The sequence below is a fragment of the Cryptomeria japonica genome, chromosome 11 (genome assembly GCF_030272615.1).
Source record: "Cryptomeria japonica chromosome 11, Sugi_1.0, whole genome shotgun sequence".
Taxonomy (NCBI): domain Eukaryota; kingdom Viridiplantae; phylum Streptophyta; class Pinopsida; order Cupressales; family Cupressaceae; genus Cryptomeria; species Cryptomeria japonica.
The window spans coordinates 724122038-724145043 of record NC_081415.1 but is presented as its reverse complement, the minus strand read 5'-3'; the positions used below and the strand labels follow the sequence as shown (position 1 = coordinate 724145043).

The 23006-nt window shown below is 35.3% G+C and overlaps 1 protein-coding gene across 1 annotated transcript; it reads right to left on the bottom strand.

The window, feature by feature from the left end:
• Positions 1-20170: 20170 nt before the first annotated feature.
• On the bottom strand, positions 20171-22720 carry LOC131061250 (transcription factor MYB86). The gene is made up of 3 exons (XM_057994817.2): positions 22023-22720; positions 21612-21741; positions 20171-21479 (listed from the first exon to the last, which is right to left on the bottom strand). The coding sequence occupies exons 1-3, from the start codon at positions 22156-22158 to the stop codon at positions 20549-20551; spliced, it is 1197 nt and encodes a 398-aa protein (XP_057850800.1). The 5' UTR covers positions 22159-22720; the 3' UTR covers positions 20171-20548.
• Between the last annotated feature and the right edge of the window lie 286 nt (positions 22721-23006).

Sequence of the window (23006 nt, the reverse complement as noted above, 5' to 3'; positions counted from 1 at the left end):
TTTAACTTCAGTAGGCTTCATCTGTTGAAATGTGGCGACTGATCAGCAAAGTATTGTACACTCAGCACGTATCCTCGTCGGGGTCCAGGGGCGGCAGCCCCCGAGAAATTTTTTTTTTGCCTTTTTTGTTGATGAAAACCAACATTGTAATAAAACCCTAAAAAAGACCGACTTTGTTTGTTGCCCTAAAAAAAACGCATGTTATAAGCGGCTAGGATGCGTAAGGCATTAAAAGGTTGATGTACTGTTTTTGCTGGATAATAAGAAAGATTGGATGGCTGTGTATGGTGGACGTAACCCATTTTGGGTGAACCACGTTAAATCTTTGTGTTATCTGTGTCCTATTTTATTTCTTTATCTTTTGTATTTAAATCTGCATATAATTGTTAGTTCATATTTGCTTCGGATCTGCTTGAAACCCTAACAATTGGTATCAGAGCGAGGTTTTTTGTAAATTGGCAGGACTTTTAGATTTGAGTGGGAGCAATGGAGGATTCCAAATTCAAGGTCAAAAAGTTTAACGGCCAGAATTATCAGTTATGGAAAATGCAGATAGAGGATTACCTGTATCAAAAGGAATTGTGGCGGCCATTGGAAGGAAAGGCAAAGAAATCGACCACAATATCAGATGAAGAGTGGGACATTTTAGATAGAAAGGCACTGGGATCCATTCGATTATGTCTTGCGGCATCTGTAGCATTCAATATAGCAGAAGCAAAAACGACTGTAGATTTGATGGCAACATTGGCTAAGCTGTATGAGAAACCCTCGGCTTCGAATAAGGTATTTCTTATGAAGTGTTTGCTTAATTTGAAAATGAGTGAGGGAGGATCTGTAGCGGAGCACTTAAATGAATTTAATACAATTACCAGTCAATTGTCTTCGGTAAAAATTACCTTTGCAGAAGAGGTTAGGGCTCTCTTGATTTTATGTTCTTTGCCAGAAAGCTGGAATAGCTTGGTTATGGTTGTAAGTAACTCTGTCTTTGGTAAAAATACTTTGGTATTTGATGATATTGTTGGTGTTATCCTAAGCGAGGAAATGTGAAGGAAAAGCACAGGTGAGACTCCAACATCATCGGGTAGTGTTTTGAATGTGGAGAACAGAGGAAGATCAAAGGAAAGAGGAAAAGCCCCTGGGAATGAGAAGTCACGAGGGAAGTCAAAGAAAGGACGCTCTCAATCTAGAGGAAAGAAAGATTGCTGGTACTGCGGAAAGCTTGGTCATCTAAAGAAAGACTGTTGGTTTCGGAAAAACAAAGAAGGGGACAAAAATGAAAATGACAGTAAGGAAGCTAATATTGCAAGTAATACTTTACAAGATGCTTTAATCTTATGTTTGGATAATGTTAATGATTCCTGGGTAATAGATTCTGGGGCTTCATTTCATGCTACACCCCATAGAAAATATTTTCTAGATTATGTTCAAGATTTGGGTGATGATGAGCCTTGTCAAATTATTGGAAAAGGAAAGATAAAGATCAAGTTGCAGAATGGTAATGACTGGTTTCTGCAGGAGGTAAGACATGTTCCTAATTTAAGAAGAAATTTAATTTCTGTAGGGCAACTAGGTAGTGAAGGTTGCATAGTTACCTTCTCAGACAGTATGTGGAAGGTCACTAAAGGATCATTAGTAGTAGCTAAAGGTGTGAAGGTAGGCACATTATATCTGTGTAGTGGTAACACTTACTCTACCTTAGCTGCTACAGATAAAGTTACTGCAGGGACAACAACAATAAATGTTGCAAGAACAGATTCGATAATGTGGCACCATAGGCTTGGGCACATGAGTGAGAAAGGGATGAAAATCCTTCACTCCAAAAATCTATTGCCAGGATTAAAGAAGATTGATTTAGAGTTTTGTGAAAACTATGTTTATGGTAAACAGAAAAGAGTCAGATTTCTCAAGGTTGGGAAAGAGAAGAAGAGTGAAAAGTGAGAGCTTGTACATTCAGATGTATGGGGACTGGCTCAGGTATCATCTCTTGGTGGCTCTTGTTATTATGTTATTTTTATTGATGACTCAACCAGAAAAACATGGGTATATTTCCTAAAACAAAAATCAGATGTTTTTGAAACTTTTAAGAAATGGAAAGCTTTGGTTGAGAATGAGACAGGAAAAAAGTTGAAGTGTCTCAGATCGGATAATGGAGGTGAGTATTGCAGCAAAGCATTTGAAGATTACTATTCCTTAAATGGGATTCGAAAGCAAAAGACAGTTCCAGGAACTCCACAGGAAAATGGTGTGTCAGAGAGAATGAATAGGACCATCATGGAACGTGCGAGGAGCATGAGATTGCATGCTGGATTGCCCTTACATTTTTGGGTAGATGATGTACATACTGTTGTCTATTTGATAAATAGAGGACCTTCAACCCCTTTGGATGGTGGTATTCTAGAGGAGGCATGGACTGGTAAAAAGGTAAATTATTCTTTTCTAAAAACTTTTGGTTGCGAAGCTTTTGTCCATGTTGATAAAGAAAACAGAACCAAGCTTGATGCTAAATCTCAGAAATGTACCTTCATTGGATATGGGATAGATGAATATGGCTATCAGTTATGAGATTTTGAAAATAAGAAAATAATTAGAAGTAGAGATGTTATATTCAATGAGAAGGTTATGTATAAAGAACAGATGTAGGAAAAGAAGCATGAACAGGACAAAGAAGAATATGTGGTGTTGGATGAGATTCCTGAAAATGAAATGCCACAGGTACCTGATGCTCAGCAACAACAGATTGTCCCACAAACTCCTGCAAGTGTTAGACGTTCTACGAGGACAAGTAGACCCCCTAAAAGATTTTCTCCTTCTTTGTATTCTATTTTATTAACGGATTCTGGTGAACCAGAAGAATATGAAGAAGCAATGCAGGTGGATGCCAAACAACAGTGGCAACTAGGCATGAAAGAGGAGATGGACTCCTTGATGAAAAATAAGACTTGGGACTTAGTCCTTTTACCTGTAGAAAAAAGAGCCTTGCCTAACAAATGGGTTTATTGACTGAAGGAGGAGGAAGGAGGTTAGAAAAGATATAAGGCCAGACTTGTGGTAAAAGGTTTTGCACAGAAAAAGGGTATAGATTATGACGAAATATTTTCTCCAGTTGTAAAAATGACTTCAATTAGAACTGTACTTAGTCTTGTGGCTGCAGATGATTTACATCTTGAACAATTAGATGTCAAAACAGCTTTTCTCCATGGAGATTTGGAGGAGGAAATTTACATGTTGCAACCACAGGGATATGAGGTCAAAGGTAAGGAGAACTTGGTGTGCAGGTTGAAGAAAAGTCTGTATGGCCTAAAACAAGCACCCCGACAATGTTATTTAAAATTTGATAGTTTCATGGCTAAACACGATTATCATAGATGTCATTCTAATCATTGTGTATATTTCAAGAGATTTGATAATGGCAGTTATATTATCCTGTTGCTTTATGTTGATGACATGCTTGTTGCTGGGTCTAACATGCAACATATAAATGATCTTAAACAGAAATTAGCCAGGTCATTTGCTATGAAGGATTTGGGTGCAGCTAAGCAAATTCTCGGTATGAGGATTACATGAGACAAGAAAAATAGAACCTTGAATTTGTCCCAAAGTGAGTATATAAAGAAGGTGTTGAAAAGATTTAACATGCAGGATGCAAAAGCAATTAGTACACCTTTGGCTAGTCATTTCAAATTGACTAAGGAGATGTGCCCAAAGGCACAGGAAGAGGTTAATAAAATGTCTAACATCCTGTATTCATCAGCTGTTGGCAGTCTGATGTATGCAATGGTATGCACAAGGCCAGATATTGCACATGCAGTGGGAGTTGTGAGCAGGTTTATGAGTCATCCGGGTATGGAACATTGGAATGCTGTGAAATGGATTCTTCGGTATTTGAAAGGAACTACTATGAAGGTATTATGTTTCAAAGGATCTAATGCTGCTCTAAGTGGATTTGTTGACTCTGATCTAGCAGGTGATATTGACTCACGGAGGAGTACTACAGGGTATGTTTTTACTATAGGGGGAATTGCAGTCAGTTGGATTTCTAGGCTGCAAAAGGTTGTTGCACTTTCAACCACTGAAGCTGAGTATGTTGCTGCTACAGAAGCCAGCAAAGAGATGATTTGGTTGCAATGTTTTCTGAAGGAATTGGGTCAGACACAAGAGGATAGCCCATTGTATACTGATAGCCAGAGTGCCATTCATCTTGCGAAGAACTCTGCTTTTCATTCAAGGACAAAGCACATTCAGCTTAGGTACCACTTCATCCGGACTATTTTGGAGGAGGGTTAGTTACGGCTTGAGAAGATTCAGACAAGTGAGAATCCTGCCGATATGTTCACAAAGGCAGTTCCACAGGAGAAGCTGATTTCTTCATCAGTTTCTGTTGGTCTTCTTGATTGATAATTGTGGAATTTATACCAGTCAAGTCCTAGTGTTTTATCCAGTGGATGTTGCATGTACAATGGTGTCGTGTAGTATCAGTCTCCAAGTGGGAGATTGTTTGGTGTGGAGCCTGATCAGTCTCCAAGTGGGAGATTATTGAAATGTGGTGACTGATCAACAAAGTATTGTACACTCAGCACGTATCCTCATCGGGGTCCGGGGGCGACAGCCCCCGAGAAAAAAAAAATTTGCCGTTTTTTGTTGATGAAAACCGACATTGTAATAAAACCCTAAAAAAGGCCAACTTTGTTTGTTGCCCTAAAAAAAAATGCATGTTATAAGCGGCTGGGATGCTTAAGGCATTAAAAGGTTGATGTACTGTTTTTGCTGGATAATAAGAAAGATTGGATGGCTTTGTATGGTGGACGTAACCCATTCTGGGTGAACCACGTTAAATCTCTGTGTTATCTGTGTCCTGTTTTATTTATTTATCTTTTGTATTTAAATCTGCATATAATTGTTAGTTCATATTTGCTTCGGATTTGCTTGAAACCCTAACATCATCTGTATTTTCTCACGAAAATAAAATTCTTTGGCATTCCTCACACGCTTACATCCCTCCTTTGTTTTCCATCTTATCACTAATTTTTCAACTCCATCTATCATTTTTTTTATGAGCTTTACCCATATACTTTTCTATGGTGTCAATTTTTAGCTACAACCACTTTCCTTCTTATGTTTCCAAGTGCAAATCTTAAACCTGCATTCTATTGGAGGCTCACCTTCAATTAGACTCTACACTGGTTCAATGAATGGATACTTTGATGCCCAATCAATTTGAAAATTCCACACTGACATATCCCACTCCTGATCCTTATTTGATTTGGGTTGATCCCTTTTTGATATGGATTTTATTTTCCCCTTTTGTGAATTATCATCTGTGGCATTATCACCCAAGTCGATTATATCATTCCGGCTAACTTGGGTATCTACTAGAAATCTTCTTCAAGTTCATCGCGATATGAGATATCAAGTTCTCTGCCTTCTTCAATATGCGGTGAAGGTTGTGAATCTTGTGCTTGTACTTGTACTTGTGATGATGTACCTTCTTGATTTTCACCATGATCTTTGCCAACGCCAAAGTACAAAGACAACGTTCTGCATTTTTTTGGCCTCTCTTGGCCTTCCCCACATTCAAGATTCCTACCCTTCATGATTCATTGGCCCTACGGCCTACAATCTAGATGTCTGAGGTCTCCCGGGTGACCACTGGCACTGACGGGTCCCCATTGAATAAGAATGAACTCAACAGTGCAAACATATAGAGATGAATTCAGAATAATATTATAACACTTCAAAAATATGATCACTCACCTAATAGGTTAGTAGCAGTCACCAATGCAGTCGATAACAATGGTTGTTCTTGGTTTGAAACTTTGCTATTGGTCTGAATTGAGAACCCAAAACCGACCAAATTGTGTAGAGACAGATCTGATCTTTGAATGTACTTATACCAATCCTTATTTGGCGAATTCAACGGGAATTTTATATGGTATACAAATATTTGGCGAATTCCGCTTAACTATAACATGTCTTATGTAATTTCCAAGCCGATTATGGGTCGACTAGTTAATTGGCAAATATAATAGAGTTGGCAAAAATTGGGGTGAATGGAGATACACGTCTGCAAAATGCTAGGCGAATTGGGTCCTCCTGACAAATAAATCTTTATATGGCTATTGGCGAATTATGGCAGTCTATTGAGGCAACCTCGGAGAGTGTAGGGGGAAAAATTGAATTTACCGTGTGGAAAATGTGGATTCTATTGGCTAAATCTTCACATAGATACAATTAATTACATAAAACAATGGGCAATTGGATCGTGCATTTGACGAATATTTATAAATTCCCGGTGACATGGCCACCTCCAGTCGGTACAATATATTCGCCATTTTCCAGGTCGCCGATGTGAAATATTCACCACTAAGGTAAACTCTGATATGTATATGTATATGATTTTCTTTAAATGTGTTTTTATTTATGTGAGAGAAAATTTTATAATAAAATTGAATATATGTATATAAATTAATTCAAATTATATAAAACATAATTTATTTATAAATATTTAATAATACATTATGTTTTTATTAATACATAACTAAATATAATCAAAACTATTTAAAAAAATTTCATGCTTATGATATCAAAATAATGAAATTATTTTAGAAAATTAGTAGATGTGAAAAATAATTTAATCATTGATAAAAAGTTAACGATTAAAAACTAATCAATAACTGATAGCAATCTACGTTTTAATCACTGAAAATTAATGAATAACATTGGCAATCTACATTTTAATAATTAAATAAACCAATGGTTAACTCACCCATACTCTTTTTACTTCTAATGACATAGTTGGTAGTTACAAAAAGTCAACAATCATTTATTGCAATTGTTACAAAACCAATACTTACTTTCCTACTCTTTTAGATTTCTTTGACTGTGAGAATCGCTTCTACAATGGTTGGAAACATGATGAACACTTTGGAAATGATTGCTTGCAATGGGGAAACACGTTTTGGATGTTGAAACACAAAACAACATTCCCCCGTTGTGTTTCTGGCAACATAGAAATAGAGTTATATAGTCTAAGTATAATCCTAACCAAAAAAGCCAAAAATCTCTCAAAATATACTTACAGAAGTTTAGGAAGCTGAGTGTCCTTCATTTGTAGTCATAGAAGCTCAATGGTGCTTGTAGGGTGGATGGACTAGATGATTCTTAAAGTAAATCAAATCTTTGAACATTTCAACAATCCTATCACAAAGTGAGATCCCAAGCTATTACTTATGGGTTTTGATGACAGAGGCAACAATCTCCTCTTTTTTCTCATATAAAACCCATTTTAGTGCAATGTAAACATTTGAAGGAATCTGAATTTCTTATACAAATGTGCATGATTGTAAAGCCTCACGACTAGGGCTTTCCCTTTGTGCATATCATACTCTTTGGATGCATTATATAGAGTCAAACCAAGGATTATTGTCCTTGTTGGTGTAAATAATTATTCATGTTAGATATTATTACACCTTACTTCAGTTTACTTAAGAAATGCATTTCATAGTAGTTTGGGTATGAGACACTTGGGTGTTTGTGCCACATTGGGATACTGTGTGTAGGAGAATTTCCACCTTTTATGGTGTTGATCTTGTTACTACTCTATCATATCTACTTATTATGGAGTGATAATTCCACCTTCGGTGGGTGATCCACCTCATGTGAAATATTTTATTGTTTCTCCTACCTACCACACCTATTTCCTACCTACCCTTGTTTCTGATTGAGCCACATGTTGTGTTTGTGTGCTCACATATCCATATTGCCTTGCCTATATATGCAGGCTCATCTACATTGTATGTAAGAATTATTTTTTATCTATTGATGAGAATATAGTTTATTCTTGTCCTATGTTTTGTCTCTCTACTTTGTACATTTCATTGAGCTCTTGATCTTGGCAAAATATCACATGGTATCAGAGCCATTAGAGTGTCATTATTATGACATCAAGAGGCAGGTCTGAGGAGCAACATCTTTTGGAGACGTCCTAGACTAGATCCAACCTCGTCATTGCGTCCGGGTGGTCATTTCCAAGAATTTTGAGTAAAAATTTGGCCTATTTTGGTGAAAGTCAAATTTCGGGCTTGGAAGAAACATTTTGCCCAATTTGGACGGGTATGGTATGGATTTCGAAAAAAAAAATCAATTTTAAAAAACAAAATTCTACAAAAAAAAATTCATATTATTTTTGGCAGAAAAATATTTTGTTGAAAAAAAAAAAATCTTAAAAATAAATAAATATATATTATAATACACGCTCTGCAGACTTCATGTGCAGGTTTTGGTGGGCCCCGCCACAGTACCATCAGTGATCTAGCTCTCGGTGCCACCACGCATCTCTGGTTGCCTGCTGCATTCTTTTCCAGTTGTAGACCTTTCTCCTCCAGCTGATAACGCCACTTGGCACCTCTAGATTCCCTCCAGAAGCCATGCTGACTCATTCTGCCATGTAGTACATAGTCAACATGCCAGCGACGGGCCACATCATCATCTCCAACGACGAGGTCCGCTAAAATTTGTTCAAAATACTACTTCTGCATTGCTTTCTACAATGCTTTACTTTGCATTGTGCATTTTAGTATATAAATAGCTATTATTTCGACACCACAAGCAATGTGGGATATTGTTTTATGCCCCCTGTCACGGTTCAACTTTTCAATTTTGGAGCTGATTTTCTAACGACCATATCTCGGTCATACGAGCTCCTTTTTCAGTGCATTTTTTTTTTATTTGGGGTATAATTTCGCACTCTTTGCAGTGGTGTAGGTATTTTTCCATTTTGATTTTCATAAAATGTAGATCTTCATCACTGTAGCTGAGTAGTCCCTAATTGTGCAACTTCAGAGACTTCGTTTGGGCTCATACGAACTTCTTTTCAGGTGCTATTTTTTTTGAAAGTGCATACTTTTTTGTCCACACTCATAATATGCTATAATTTTGCAACAATTTTGGGTAGAAATTGTACTTTCAGCATATGGTCTTTTTTGGCCAATTTGGCACTTGTATTGCATAGATCTATCTTGTTGGTATTTTGGATTGTAGTTCTCAGCCTATTGGGGCAGTTGTAAAAAAAATCAGAAGTCCACCTTGCCATTGTTTGCAAGTGGCCTATTGTACACACACTACATATAAAGTGCCAAAATCATCATTTTTTGGGGGTACTTTGATTGATTGAATTTGGGGGGGGGTTTGTCGCTTGTGCTTTTGTGCTCTTGTGTTCCTTCCAGTTCATCTAATTTTCCTCTCTTAACTCCTCATAATTATGCTACTTGGAAAATTGATGCATGGAGTAAACTTATGGAAAAAGGACTAACTCATTATATTGATGGAACTATTGTTTCTCCCACTAATCCTAAGGCTGATCCTATTGGTCACTTGGATTGGCTCACTAAAAATACCATGGCAATTGGTACCTTAAGAAATTATGTATCAAAGGATCTCATTTTTCATATTGAGAAATATACTCTAATCAAGGATGCTTGACAAAAGTTTCAAGACTTGTATGGTCAAGTTGATGAGATTAGGGGATATCAAATTGATAGTGATCTCACCATGTTGGATCCCAATAAATTCAATACTATACAAGATTATGTCACTAAGGCAAAAGAGTTGAGGGCACAACTCAAGGATTGTGGCATTGATAAGAAGGATACTCAATTGATCTTCAATTTGATGGGTAAACTTCCACAAGAAGATGTGACATTTGTTTCTAGTTTCCAAACTCATAGGATGACAATGGGTTCAAGCTACACAATGCCTACATTTGATGCTCTTGCCAAAATGTTGATGATGGAACAAACTAAGTTGATAAGCATGGACATTCTTAAGACTTCTAAGTCTCAAGAATTAGTGGAAAATCAAGGGAACAAAGGAAATAAAGGAAAGGACAACTCAAACAAGAAGAAATGGCAATCAAAGCCTAAGGACAAAGCACCACCTTCTCCACAATAAGGAGATTCATCCTCTTCAAAGAGGGACAATTCACCAAAAAGGGAGAGACCTACTTGTGCCTATTGTAAAAAGTTTGGTCATGAGGAGCATCATTGCCAGTATAAAAAGATTGATGAGCTCACTCACATCCTCAAAAAGCATAACATTGATTTTCCTAATGCCTACAAGAAGGATGATTCATCAACTTCCACTTCCTCACATTCAAAAGGAAAAGGGAAAGCATTCATGGATTCAACAAGTGGGAAGACTCACTCTTTTGGGACAAGAAAAGGAAAATATCTTTGTGCTACTACAAGTCATGATTCAGGGGCTTCTCATCATATGGCATCTTCGCAGTCTATGTTCTCTTCATTTGAGCCTTGGACCATGCCGCATATTTTGATGGGAAATCATACATACATGAATGTGATTGGGAAAGGATCTATTCCCATTGGGGATAACTCCTTCAATGATGTGTTGTGTGTACCCCATTTGACAAACAATCTCCTTTCCATCTATCAAATCACACATGGCGCAACTAAGAGAATTGTGGAGTTACAACCTGAGTCAGTTTTCATTAGAGAGCTATCATTGCGACTGTGGTGGTTGATCATGCATCTCAGTTATATTCCTTTTTAGATTTTGTTGATGATGACGATTTCACATATGATGATTCTACACATGATGATCACACTTCTTGTGATGGCTCATATTTTGAGGAGAAATTTGGGTAGTTGAACTTGGGGATTCTCACATGTGACCCCGTTCTTGAGCCTTGTGTTTCATCTCCTCCTATTGATATCACATCACCTATTGCACCCGATGATGTGGCTAGTGCAATAGTTTTTCCTTCATGTGATTCAGTGCAGTAGGATATATCATGTCCTCCATCTCCAGTTTCATGGGATGAGTACTTGACATACATTGCAGGTTTGTTTATGGAATCCTACATTGCAGATTTGGGAGACATCATTGATGATATTCATCTTCTCTTTGATTGTTGCGAGGGAGCACTCTGACCCTCTTTTTCATTCTTTACATGATCATTCTTTCGAGGTTGACATGATTATGGATTCTTATGTACAACAGTTGGAGGAGGTCTCTTTATGTTTTGAGGAGACATGTGATTGTTTGGGACTTGTTCTACATTCATCTCCACTAGATCTTGGAGTGCCTTTTTCAGCAGTGTGGAGCAGTTTACCACCTTTGGAGGGGGTATCTTTCATCATCGACATGGGGACACTTGAGCAATTTTCAGAGACTTCATTCATCGTGAGTTTTTTCATACATCTTTCGGAGACTTCATGGATACACCTTTGGTTTTGTTTCTTCCTAAGGGGAGGAATGTTGTTCGATGTTCGTGGAGTAGTTTCTTCATACATCATTGAGCTTCTATCATTGGTGCAAATTCCACATTGAGGGGGGGCTACCTAGCTTCTCTTCTTCTCTCATATGGGGGGGACTTTTTCCTCACATGGGGTTTTGTTTCTCACATGCTTCTATGAGAGTTCTCTTGTATGTTTTCATCCCTCTTTTGGGGGAGGGTTTTTTCCCATTGGGTTTTTCTCTCTTTCCTTGCTTTGTGAGAGATTTCATTGCATTGATTTGCATGCATTTGCATTTGTACATGGGTACCTAACATTGCCTAGTAGCCAAGACCCATCTTGCATTACTTAGTTGCATTGTAGACTTAAGTGCATTCCCCTAAGTTGCACTTAAGGGGGGTGTTGGTGTAAATAATTATTCATGTTGGATATTATTAAACCTTACTTAATTTTACTTAGGAAATGCATTTCATAATAGTTTGGGTATGAGACACTTGGGTGTCTGTGCCACATTGGGATAGTGTGTGTAGGAGAATTTCCACCTTTTATGGTGTTGATCTTGTTACTACTCTATCATATCCACTTATTGTGGAGTGATAATTCCACCTTCGGTGGGTGATCCACCTCATGTGGAATGTTTTATTGCTTCTCCTACCTACCGCACCTATTTCCTACATACTCTTGTTTCTTATTGAGCCACATGTCATGTTTGTGTGCTCACATATCCATATTGCCTTGCCTATATATGCAAGCTCATCTACATTGTATGTAAGAACTATTTTTTATCTATTGATGAGAATACAGTTTGTTCTTGTCCTATATTTTGTCTCTCTACTTTGTACATTTCATTAAGCTCTTGATCTTGGCAAAATCTCATAGTCCTTTATATAATCTACTAATAGTTGAGCAACTTGTCCATAAACTTGTATAAGGTCCATAACATTAGATAGGAAACAAGACACTACTTGAGACAAGAAGAAAAAACCAGGTGAAATGGTGTTTGCAAGGAATTTAAAGTAGTTGAACACTAATCTTGAGAGGAGGGTAATGCTGCAAAACTTTTATACATCTTTAAAAAATTTACTAAAACTTAATAGAAATAAACATAAATATCATGCATACCACAACACAATGATTTACGTGGGGAAAACCCTTTTGGGAGAAAAAAAAAATACTACATTCCAAAAGTTGTCGAATATATCATTCAGAAATCAACAAAAAATTATAATATACTTGTAGAGAAAGATCTTCGTAAACGTATCACCAATGAAGATCCAGAGACTTCTCAATAGCTATCAGACTCACAAAATACATCACAATACATGGTCGTAATACAATGCCCTCATAAAATAGGGTTTCCTTGTAGGGAAAACAAAGAACACAAAACATCCACCAATAGATATATGACCTAATGATAAAAACTTAAGATTCATAGTGATAAATTATAAATAATTTTTTTTGGGGGGGCACTGGCCCAAAAAACCCCCATGGGGCACGTTGCCTCCAACTGCAAATAGTCAGGGGATCAAAGCCCGCATGGTGGGTATCCCACTCCTACAACCCCCCACATTCACGTATCACCAATACCTTTTATCAATAGTACCTTTTCATTATTGGAAGGTTGAGACACCATTTTCCTAACAATGTTGAGCAAGTCTTCTACAATGACAGTGTGGACCACACACTCTACCTTATCACAATAGAAATTGAAGACCATCTTGAGCATATCCAAGGAAATAATTCTCAAATCTAGGAATTTTACCTTTGAATGGCCATTCTCTCATTCAGTGTTTGAAATTCCATCATAGAAACAAAGGAATAAAGAACCAAAAACTAGTAGGAAGACTTGAAAACATCAAACATGAAATGAAATGGAATGACATTTGATTATCAATAGCTTGAGTTAAATAAGTCTTTGCACTCCCTACACACACCAACTTGAAGGCTCTAGCCAACATGATGATACTTTTGCATGGTAGTATAATCAAAATCTATCAAGGTTGGATTTTGCATGAGAGAAAATGATGGCAATGTGAGTGAACTACTTTGGAGGTTCCTAAATATGAATGTGGATAGTACCCCAAGTGTTGTGAGGTCATTAATGTGATGCACGACAATTCACATCACACCAAAAACAATGATGAACTAGGAGTCTTGCAAACATATCTACAAATAAATCATTAGTTTAAACTCCTCTCATGCGGTGATATTTCATCATGTATGCACCATAAAATCACTAGAAATTATGGAAGATCCAACTTGCCAATTCGAGCCAAAATGACCTTTTTTTTTTTTTTTTTTCTCTCGCATGCTAAATTGGCTAATGCATCTATTACCTTGTTACCTTCATGAAAACAATGAATAATCTGGTAGCTTTCAAAAGATGCTACTTGGGCATTAACACTTGGTTGATGATTTTATGTAGATTCTATTTGTCTAGAGAAGATTTTTGCATCCATTAATTAAAATCATTGAATCTCCTTTGATTGAGAGTTGTTTGATACCCAACTTAGAGGCCAATTTTAAACCTATGAGAAGATCTTGAGCTTCTTCTTGATTGTTGGTTTCATTTTGTAATTTCAGAGAGATAGCTTTGATTAAGGTACCTAAATGGTTTCTTCTGATGCATCTTGCTCCAAATATATGTGGATTTCGTCTCATGATACCATCCAAGTTTAATTTTCCCATGCCCAATGGAGGTGGAGACCACTCTATGCTATTGTGATTAGGTTTGATCTTCGGGGTCTATGAGCTAGGGATTGAAAAATATATCATTTCCCACATTGAGAGTAAACCAACATCCCAATTTGAGAAAATTTTCCCTAGTCCATTTAATTTGAAAGCACGAGACATTACCAATTCTAAAATTAGTCTTTCAATTCTACAAATTACCACTTCAAGTTGATTGAATTATTTTTGGAAGATTCTCCTATTGTTTTTCCACCTGATACACCATATTAGTATTGATGGACTAATAATCCAGATTAAGGAGAATAAAGAATTCTTGTAGAGCATTATCTAAGAAGAGAAGACTTCAAGAAACATATTTTGAAGGGGAGGCGACCAATTTAATTTATTTTGAGGCCATACAATCCAACATTGAATAGAGAAATTGCAAGAGATGAGTAGATGGTCAATCTATTTATGTTGTTGATCAAATAGTACACAATTGAAAGGAGTATCTATACCTAGTTTCACCAATCTTTAACAAGTGAGAATGCATTTGTTTAGGGCCAACTATGAAAATTCTCTAGCTTTAAGGGGGGCTGCTAAATTCCAATAATTTATGTGTCCCTTTATTTGATTTAGAGGACCCCTTTTGAATGATTGAAGAATAACCTAGGCTGACTTTGTATTTGCTTGATTTGGAAGGATCCCAAATAAGATAGTTTAGAAATGGAGAAAATAAGACTTTTCTTTGATGGAATAGATATGATAACTTGGATTTTTTATTTTCTGGAAAATCACATTCATTAAAGCTCTTCCATTTGATGTTTGAGAGGAGGGTATCTTGTCTCTCAAAGTAATCCTTAACTTGCAAACCCCAATTTTGTTGAAGGAACAATACATGCTTCTTCCAGGCTTGTAAATTTGAAAAGGGGAGGGAAACCATTCCATGAGTCCTCCCAAAACAAATTTGTTTTTCCCCATTATTGATTATCCATGGTAAATATGGAGTAATAAACTCTTTACAAGTTACTATAAAGTTCTACATTTATGATCATTTTGGAGGGTTTGACATTGTGGATATATGTTCAGGTATAGATGAGTCCATGTATATACCTTGTATAATCCTTTTCCATTTTGAATTTGGTTTAGAAAATACATTTCAAGCTAATTTAGCTCCCAAAGAAAGGTAACCTGCTTCTAAATTATGAATTCCTATGCCCTGTTAGCAAGAAATATGACGGATACAGACCGAAGTAAACCTCTAGTTCAATTGAATGATTATTAATTACTCGTTGTAGCCCCTTAAATAGACTAGCCATGGCAAATCTCTCAATCAATTCATGACAAAGGTTATAGATTTTTGTTAAGATTTCAAGTAGGGGATGGATAGAAACATATCACACATATAAGGGTGAATCCCACTTTTAAATTTTGGTGGCAAGAGAAGATATAACTATGTTGCAACCCCATACACCCACCTCTATGCTAACGTCCTTATACTTGAGAAGGATCAATTTTCCATGAAAGGCCAAGGGAAAGGATGGCTACTAAAAGGTGGTGATCTTATGTCAAGATAAACTAGATGAAAGTGAGACTTGAGGAGGAGAAATGGAGGGGTTCATTACACAAGAAAAATGTTACACGTATTTAATGAGGGAGTTGAAAAATGCTAACCACTAGATGGAAAAACAACTAATGGAAATTCAAGTGCTAAGAAACACATATGAAAGGGAAAACATATGGGAAGGGGGAAACAAAAAGGAAAGGTCTAGACTAGGGCTAAACAAAAGAAAAGTAAAAGAGAAAATGCGAAGAGGTCAAATTTTTATTGGTGCATCTACATTAATTAGAAGACTTAGTTTGTGTCAAACACATATCGTTCAATCTACAATAATCTTTATTCTTGATATATATTATCTCATAGTGAAAGTGATTCACCTCCTAACATAATGATCAATTAATTAAAAATAAATATATTTATATGTCTCATCTTCCGTTTTCTTTTTATGACTAAAAATTTAAAAATATTATATTCACACATTCTAATTTTAAATATTTAATTATTAAACTAGAAACAAATTATTCACTCTAAAAAAAACTTTTTGTTTTGTTTTGTTTGAGATGTCAACATTATTATTATTATAGTATTAGAAAGTTTTTAAATTTTTTTTCCCTACTATTACTCTCCCTTCGTACACAAACCTTACATAGCTAATATCATTATTCTGTGTACTTATTCATATTGGATGGTAATGAAAAATGAGGTATAAGCTTACTTCATCTCTTTAAAACTAAAGTCTTTTTTGGCTGTGTCTATTCTGGCTCCAAAATGGACCTTTCGTACAGCGTGTTAGCGACAGGTTAGTCAATCACAATCGTTGATTGCAAAATCGACGATGTAAAACGCGCGACTAACACGCGTGTTAGTCAATCCATACTGTCGTTTTGGAGCCAGAATAGATGCGTCCATCTTTTTTTATCAATAAAGGTGGTAACTGATTTTCAAACTAGTAAATGTAGAATTTCAAAATTTATTAGGAAGATAATACCAAAATTTTCATTATTTAAAAAAAATAATAAAAAAAATAAATAGTGTCCGTCCAAAAGAATACTAGCTTTAAACTTGTTCCATTAGCAAGTACAATGAGTCATCATCCTTTATGATGAAAGTGAAGGTTTTAACTTTATCTCAACTTTTTTGAGCCATTTCCTTATCAGTACTCGATATCTTTATACTAATTTGACCTCCAAAACAAAGCATGTGTGACTCTCATGCATTTGAAGACGTACATAATTATTAAGCCTAGACTTGTCTCTTTTAGCATCAACCATGTCCTAATCAATCTTCAATGACTTGTAAGCCTTAAGTTGCTTGGTCTAATCAAACAAAAAAAGACAACCATCCAATCAAACAACGTAATTCTTTATGAGTTTTCAAACTAGCAAAGATAGTTTTATCAAAATTTTAACCTTTGGGACAACTATTACCATTCTTTTATTGAGGTTTTAAGGGGATTTAATAAACTTTGTTCAACTGTGCTTTTCTTTCAAAATCTCTGTTTGAACTCTTGTCTTTGGTCTTTATGACTCTAGAATCATCTTAAATATATGAGTTTCTTTTGTAGAAAAGTCACTTCAAGTGTAACATCATCTTAATTGATAATAAAATATGGTATCTTAATATTATTATAGAATTAGATTTTGTGTAAATTGTAAAAAATAATTTAATGGTAAAATTAACTTCAAAAGAAATATGATTAAAAAAATTAAATATCATCATGGTTTTTGAAAGGGTTTATTAGTCAATTATTTTTATCGTATATGAATTTAACAATCAATTTTATCCATCAAACAATCGCCTATTTAAAATTGCAAAACATGTCTTATTTTAAAAAGTATATATTATAGAATAGCTATGTATTTAACTATAATTTGATGTAATTTTTGATGGGCTATACAAAATCTTCCCTTCCATGTAATACAATCTTTCCAAAAATTTATTATATTTTATAATAAAAATCTCGAACTACAATCATATAGCCATCACCTTTAGGTCCCACCGCCCATGACAAATATTAACTAGAGCACGTGCACGTAAATCATTGTTTGCTTCTTACAATTTTGACAAGACAATTCATTTGACATTTCCATAACACTCTAGCAGTTAGCTAGAGTGACAAATATATTAGTTTTCTAGAGGAAAATCACTTCAATTGTAGCATCATCTTCATTGTTATTAAAAACCATGATATATATCAATTTTTAAGATTAAAATATAAGTATTTTTGTTAAAAATGCAGAAAAAAATTAATAGTTAAATTAACTCAAAAAATAGTATGACTAAAAAGATTAAATATTAGTATATTATCATAGTTTTGGAAGGGTTTATCAATCAATCATCCAACATAGCTTAAATTTTATGATTGACATTGCCCATCAAATATATTTTTTGTGACAATTATCTTTTCAAAATTGTAAACAAATCACATTTTAAAGAATATATATTTAATGTAAAAGATATATATTTAAATGTAATTCTATATACTTTTTGATGGTATCTATGAAATCTTCCCTTTCATTTAAAATGCACAATATTTCTAATTTTTTTTTTTTTATATTTACAATAAAAAGCTCTAAATATAATCACACAATCATCAAATTTGAGCTCTGTTACCCATGCCAAATACTAGTAGATTGTTAGGTAAACCAATCACTTCTTACAATTTTGACAAGGTAGTCCACTTGTCACATGCCTTTCTTTGCTTGAAAAATTGTGAACACACACAGCTGTGAGCCAAGATGATAAATATATTATTTTTCTGCTAGAAAAAGTCACTTGGATAGTAACATCATCTTAATTATTATTTAAAAATACAATATATTATTTATATACTTGAAATAAACCAAACTTTTTAATTAATATATAATTAATTATTAAAAAGTATAAAAATTATTTGATAATAACTCTAATTCCAAAAAGAATATGACTAAAAAGGAAATTAAATAATTGTACATTATCATAATTTTTGGAAGGATTTATCAATCAATCATCCTACATGACCTAAATTTGATGTTCCGTTCATCCATCCAACAAATTTCTTGTGACAATTATCTATCCAAAACTCTAGACATATCTTATTTTTAAAAATATATATTATTATAGAATAACAACATATTTAATCATGCGTGTTCTTTGCTAGTGTTTCCGTCAGTTTTTGAGGGCTTCTTCTGGTTCTATGCTTCAGTCAAAAGCGCTCTCTCTCTTGAAACTTTTTGTTCTTTGTTTGTTTCTATTAACTCCTTTGTCTCTCTTTTCGTAAGACTTTTTGTTCATAAACACTCTCTCTTGAAACTTTTTGTTCTTTGTTTGTTTCTATTAACTCCTTTGTCTCTCTTTTGGTAAGACTTTTTGTTTACCATTTTTTATAATGATACATTACAAACATTTTCTATTTGATTCTGTAGTCAATTTCGAACCCTTCCCGAACCCTTCCCATTTTACTAATCAAAACTATACATTTAATTACAATTCTATATATTTTTTTTTTTGAAGATGTATAAAAAATCTTCCTTTTTATATAATATACTCTTCTTAAAATAAAATACTATTTTTTATAATAAAAATTTCTACATACAACCATACAGCCATCAAATTTAGAGAACCCATGTCAAATATTGAGTAAATTGTATGGTCAATTCTTCTTACAATTTTGACAGGGCAGCCCCCACCTGTCGTCACCTGCTTTTCTTTGCTTAAAAAATTGTGAACATGCACGACTGTTAGCCAGAGCTCTAAATTTCAAATCGACTCACATAAAAACAAAATATCACTGGTTGTATGCCGGAGACTTCAGAGCTTTGCTAAATTGCTAATTATACATTCTTTTAGTGTTAGAACAGTTAAGGAATTCTTACAGCTCTGCTCCCACAGTTCCATGGGTTTTTATGGTTTCAATCTCTGGGCAGAAGAAAACGTTATAAAAGAATGTCAAATACTAACTATGTTCCAGACGGGTCAATTGCTGACCAGTCTTACAAATTTGACATGGCAGCCCACCTGCCGACTGCATTTGTTTACTGGAAAAATCAGATTGGTTTATGGAATCCTTACAAGTTTACAACAATTAATCAATCCCTGAGAGATTCGCTGACACTTTTGTTTAGGTGTTATGAGTCCTTGCAGATCTACTCTCACTTTTTTATTGTTTTAGGGTTCTAATTCTCTGACCAGAAGAAATGGTCATAAGTGGAATCCTTTGTTGTATTATAATTAGAGAGTATCAATTTTGAGGCTGTGCTTTGAAATAGAATGAACTCTGAGGTTGTGGATGTATTGATTAGGGACAAAGTTCCCGAGGTCGTTATAATTGTTCTTGTTCGTATATGTTTGTAATATTGAGGTCCATGAAGAATTTCTTAATGTGACGTTTGGCCATCCAAAGAAATATGAAAGCATTTGAAATGTCAGATAGCGTCTGTTTATACATCTTAATGAAAATAATTTGAGAGATTCTTTCTCCTTGATGTTTAACTTTTGCAATTAATCTCATCGTTTATCTTATCGTTTCAACCAATAAAATGAACAACACTATATTACAATCATATCAATTTAACTTACAGAATTCAGTGCAATAACTATTATCTTACCATGTTTTCAGATAATTATACTGGGGAGAATAAGTATATTTGATTCTTACCAAGCTGGATGCTCTGATGGGAAGAAAGGATAAAATTCAATACATTCATGATAGTGATTTGGAAATTTTGATACATTCAATCTATACTTGTGCACAAAATAACATGGAAGCATTATATATATATCCTTGTTTACCGAATCTGGTAAACAAGCTTGTAACAAAAATAATTTTATCTGGACAGCTCTAGAGTGTACTCACTGTATTTTGTAATATTCTACATAGTTTGTAATTGTGTCCAGTCGGAGTTCAATCAGTGAATGAGAGAAGTATGAAAGAAAGACTAGTAAAATGGCTTATTGAAATTGGAACAACACAACCATGCAGTTATGGCAACTCCGTTATTTTGGCCTGTTACATGAGTATATGCAAGCTACAAAGAATTTGTACTTCTAGATGAAAGTAGTAATGGTTTTGCCTTGATTAATAATATATTCACTGCTGAATCTCGTCCAGAACAGCAGCAAAATGTTGTAGGTCAGGAGATGCAGTGGAATGATGCAATGAAGGAGTGGATCTCTCGTAGAACATATGTGGACTTTCCTGCAACTGCCATGGAATTCCATAGTTTCCCTTCTCTCTGTCTGTGGAGTCATAACTCTGCTGCTGAAGAAAATCGGACCATTTGATAGACCCATCTAAGGAATTAATCTTGCTTTCCATCAGAGATTGGTTTTTCTCCTCTGGATCCCAGATTTGGCCTTGATTATCACAGTGCTGCATGAGATCATTTGATAATTCTTCCTGGATTGGCAGTATTCTATCTGATAGTGGTGAAGAGAAGCAAGTTGTATGAGTTCTAGGAATGGCATGAGTTGAGGCCATAATCATGGAGTTGCTGGATGACATTGTATTGTATGGAGCACATTCTGAGCTAATTGGCTTCATGTGAGGGTTAATTGTAGGCTGTTCTTCTTGGGCATTGAAAATTCCAGCAGACCCATAAATTTGAGGTTGTGTTGAGCCTGATAGCAACCACAGAACTGAGTTACTGCAGCTAGGTGCTGGATTTAGATCTGTTAATTTGTTGGGAGTTCGGCTACTAAAAGCTTGAGATACTGCCTCCTGGTTAAAGCTGTTAAGACCAAATATTTGTTTCTGTAGGAAAGCTGTATTGGACTTGATGGAATTTATATCATCTTGATTGGCAGGCTCATGAGAAAAACTAGGATACTTCTCAACCTTGGAAGAAGTTTGCTGATGATCTGCAGATTTATCCTCAGAATTACCTGGAACATCAGTAATGGTCTTGTGGGTGCTGGGATCTATGCCCTTGGCCCTGAGCTTCTTCTTGATGCATGAGTTCCAGAAGTTCTTTATCTCATTATCAGTTCTCCCTGGTAGTTGTGTAGCTATCTGCGACCATCTGGTATTCATGAATACCTTCACATTTCAATTCCTCTTGCAATGCTGTAATATATATCTAGATGATAATACATGTGAAGAATCTATTATTCCATTTCTTAAAAATCAGTCAGATTAAATGTCCTTTTATTACCTGTTCCCAAGGTTCGCATGAAGATTAATGATAAGGTTCTCTTCATAGCTAGAAAATGTCCCTCTCTTCAGATCTGGCCTCAGGTAGTTTATCCAACGTAGCCTGCAACTCTTCCCACAACGTTCTAGACCTGCCCCATAATCAAAAAAACATATTCAAGGCCTCAAAAGAAACAACACACCCCAAAATCCCACATTGAAATTAATCACTGTTTAGAATGCTTACCTTTAAACTTGGCTTGATCATTTACATACTTGTGATACATAATTAGCTATAAAAATTGGCAGTATATTGTAAACCATCTAAGTACCATGAAAATATCTTGATGGGTACCATCTACCTATGCAAATCTTCTCATAAATTTGCTAATTTTTATAGTTACTTAACAACATGATATAAAATAATACAGACCTGCAAGCTTGGGTACAGAACTCCAGCGACCATGGCCATGTTTTGTAATGTATTGCATTAACTTCTCATCTTCTTCTGGAGACCAGAGGCCTTTCTTCAGCTTCTGCTTGTGACAACATGAATGGCGCCTTCCCATTTCTTTCAAGTCTACTAGAATAATTTATCACTCCCTTAGTGAAAATATATATCAAACTAAGCCTCAGTCCCTACTTTTCCTTGTTCAAACTTGATGATGAACTCATGACACTCTCTGACTTTTACTGTAAACCCACCCAAAAGCATAAAGGCGCCCACTTTCAGCCATTATGAGATAGCAAATTCTTTCTGTGAGAAAATTCAATCAATTTCAAATGTTGGGCCTCCGAATTTCTCATTAAACATTATAACAACTAGAGGAAGTACAGGAAGATCAGATAAGGCGGCCCATTACTCCACACACAGTGGAGATCCAAATCCAAATCCTTTAATGATTTGAGCAACACATTAAATTTTTATTTATACCTGAAAACCTGCAGAGAAGAAAGAAATGAAGGGGCAATGGACAGAAACATTCACTAAGAAAGTAGGTGGATTGAAACATTGGTGGGGAGAATTTTTCTTCATTAATTTCACACGAGTAGTTGGCTCCATTTTGGTGGACCCCGAATCATTTGTGTGGGAAGTCGAAAATTTCGTGGGCAGTATTTTTAATCTGCTAGAATGATTTAAAAAAGCCACAGTTGTAAGGGTAATGGTATTATTATAGATATCTGTCAATTTCCACAGCGTGGCGTCAAAATTGGGTGGCGTTGCTGACAGAAGCCCAAGAATCTAATGGAAATGGATAAGCTAAGTGGAGGCGGGTATCTTGTCCAACTGAAACAATAATTATCAAGGAAGGATGAGCTCCATGTGCTCACTACCTCTTCATGCTTTTCCTTCCTCCCCCTTAACCCTACACATCGTACACACTAGGACACTATTGTCTCATTGGATGGAGCAAAA

Bases quoted from the DNA above. Each gene is read 5' to 3' on its own strand.
- LOC131061250 (XM_057994817.2), bottom strand. From the start codon at position 22,158: ATGGGAAGGCGCCATTCATGTTGTCACAAGCAGAAGCTGAAGAAAGGC. The intron at 21,742-22,022 runs GTCTGTATTATT...ATTATGGGGCAG, and splicing joins TTCTGTACCCAAGCTTGCAG to GTCTAGAACGTTGTGGGAAG. The intron at 21,480-21,611 runs GTAATAAAAGGA...CATGAATACCAG, and splicing joins CATGCGAACCTTGGGAACAG to ATGGTCGCAGATAGCTACAC.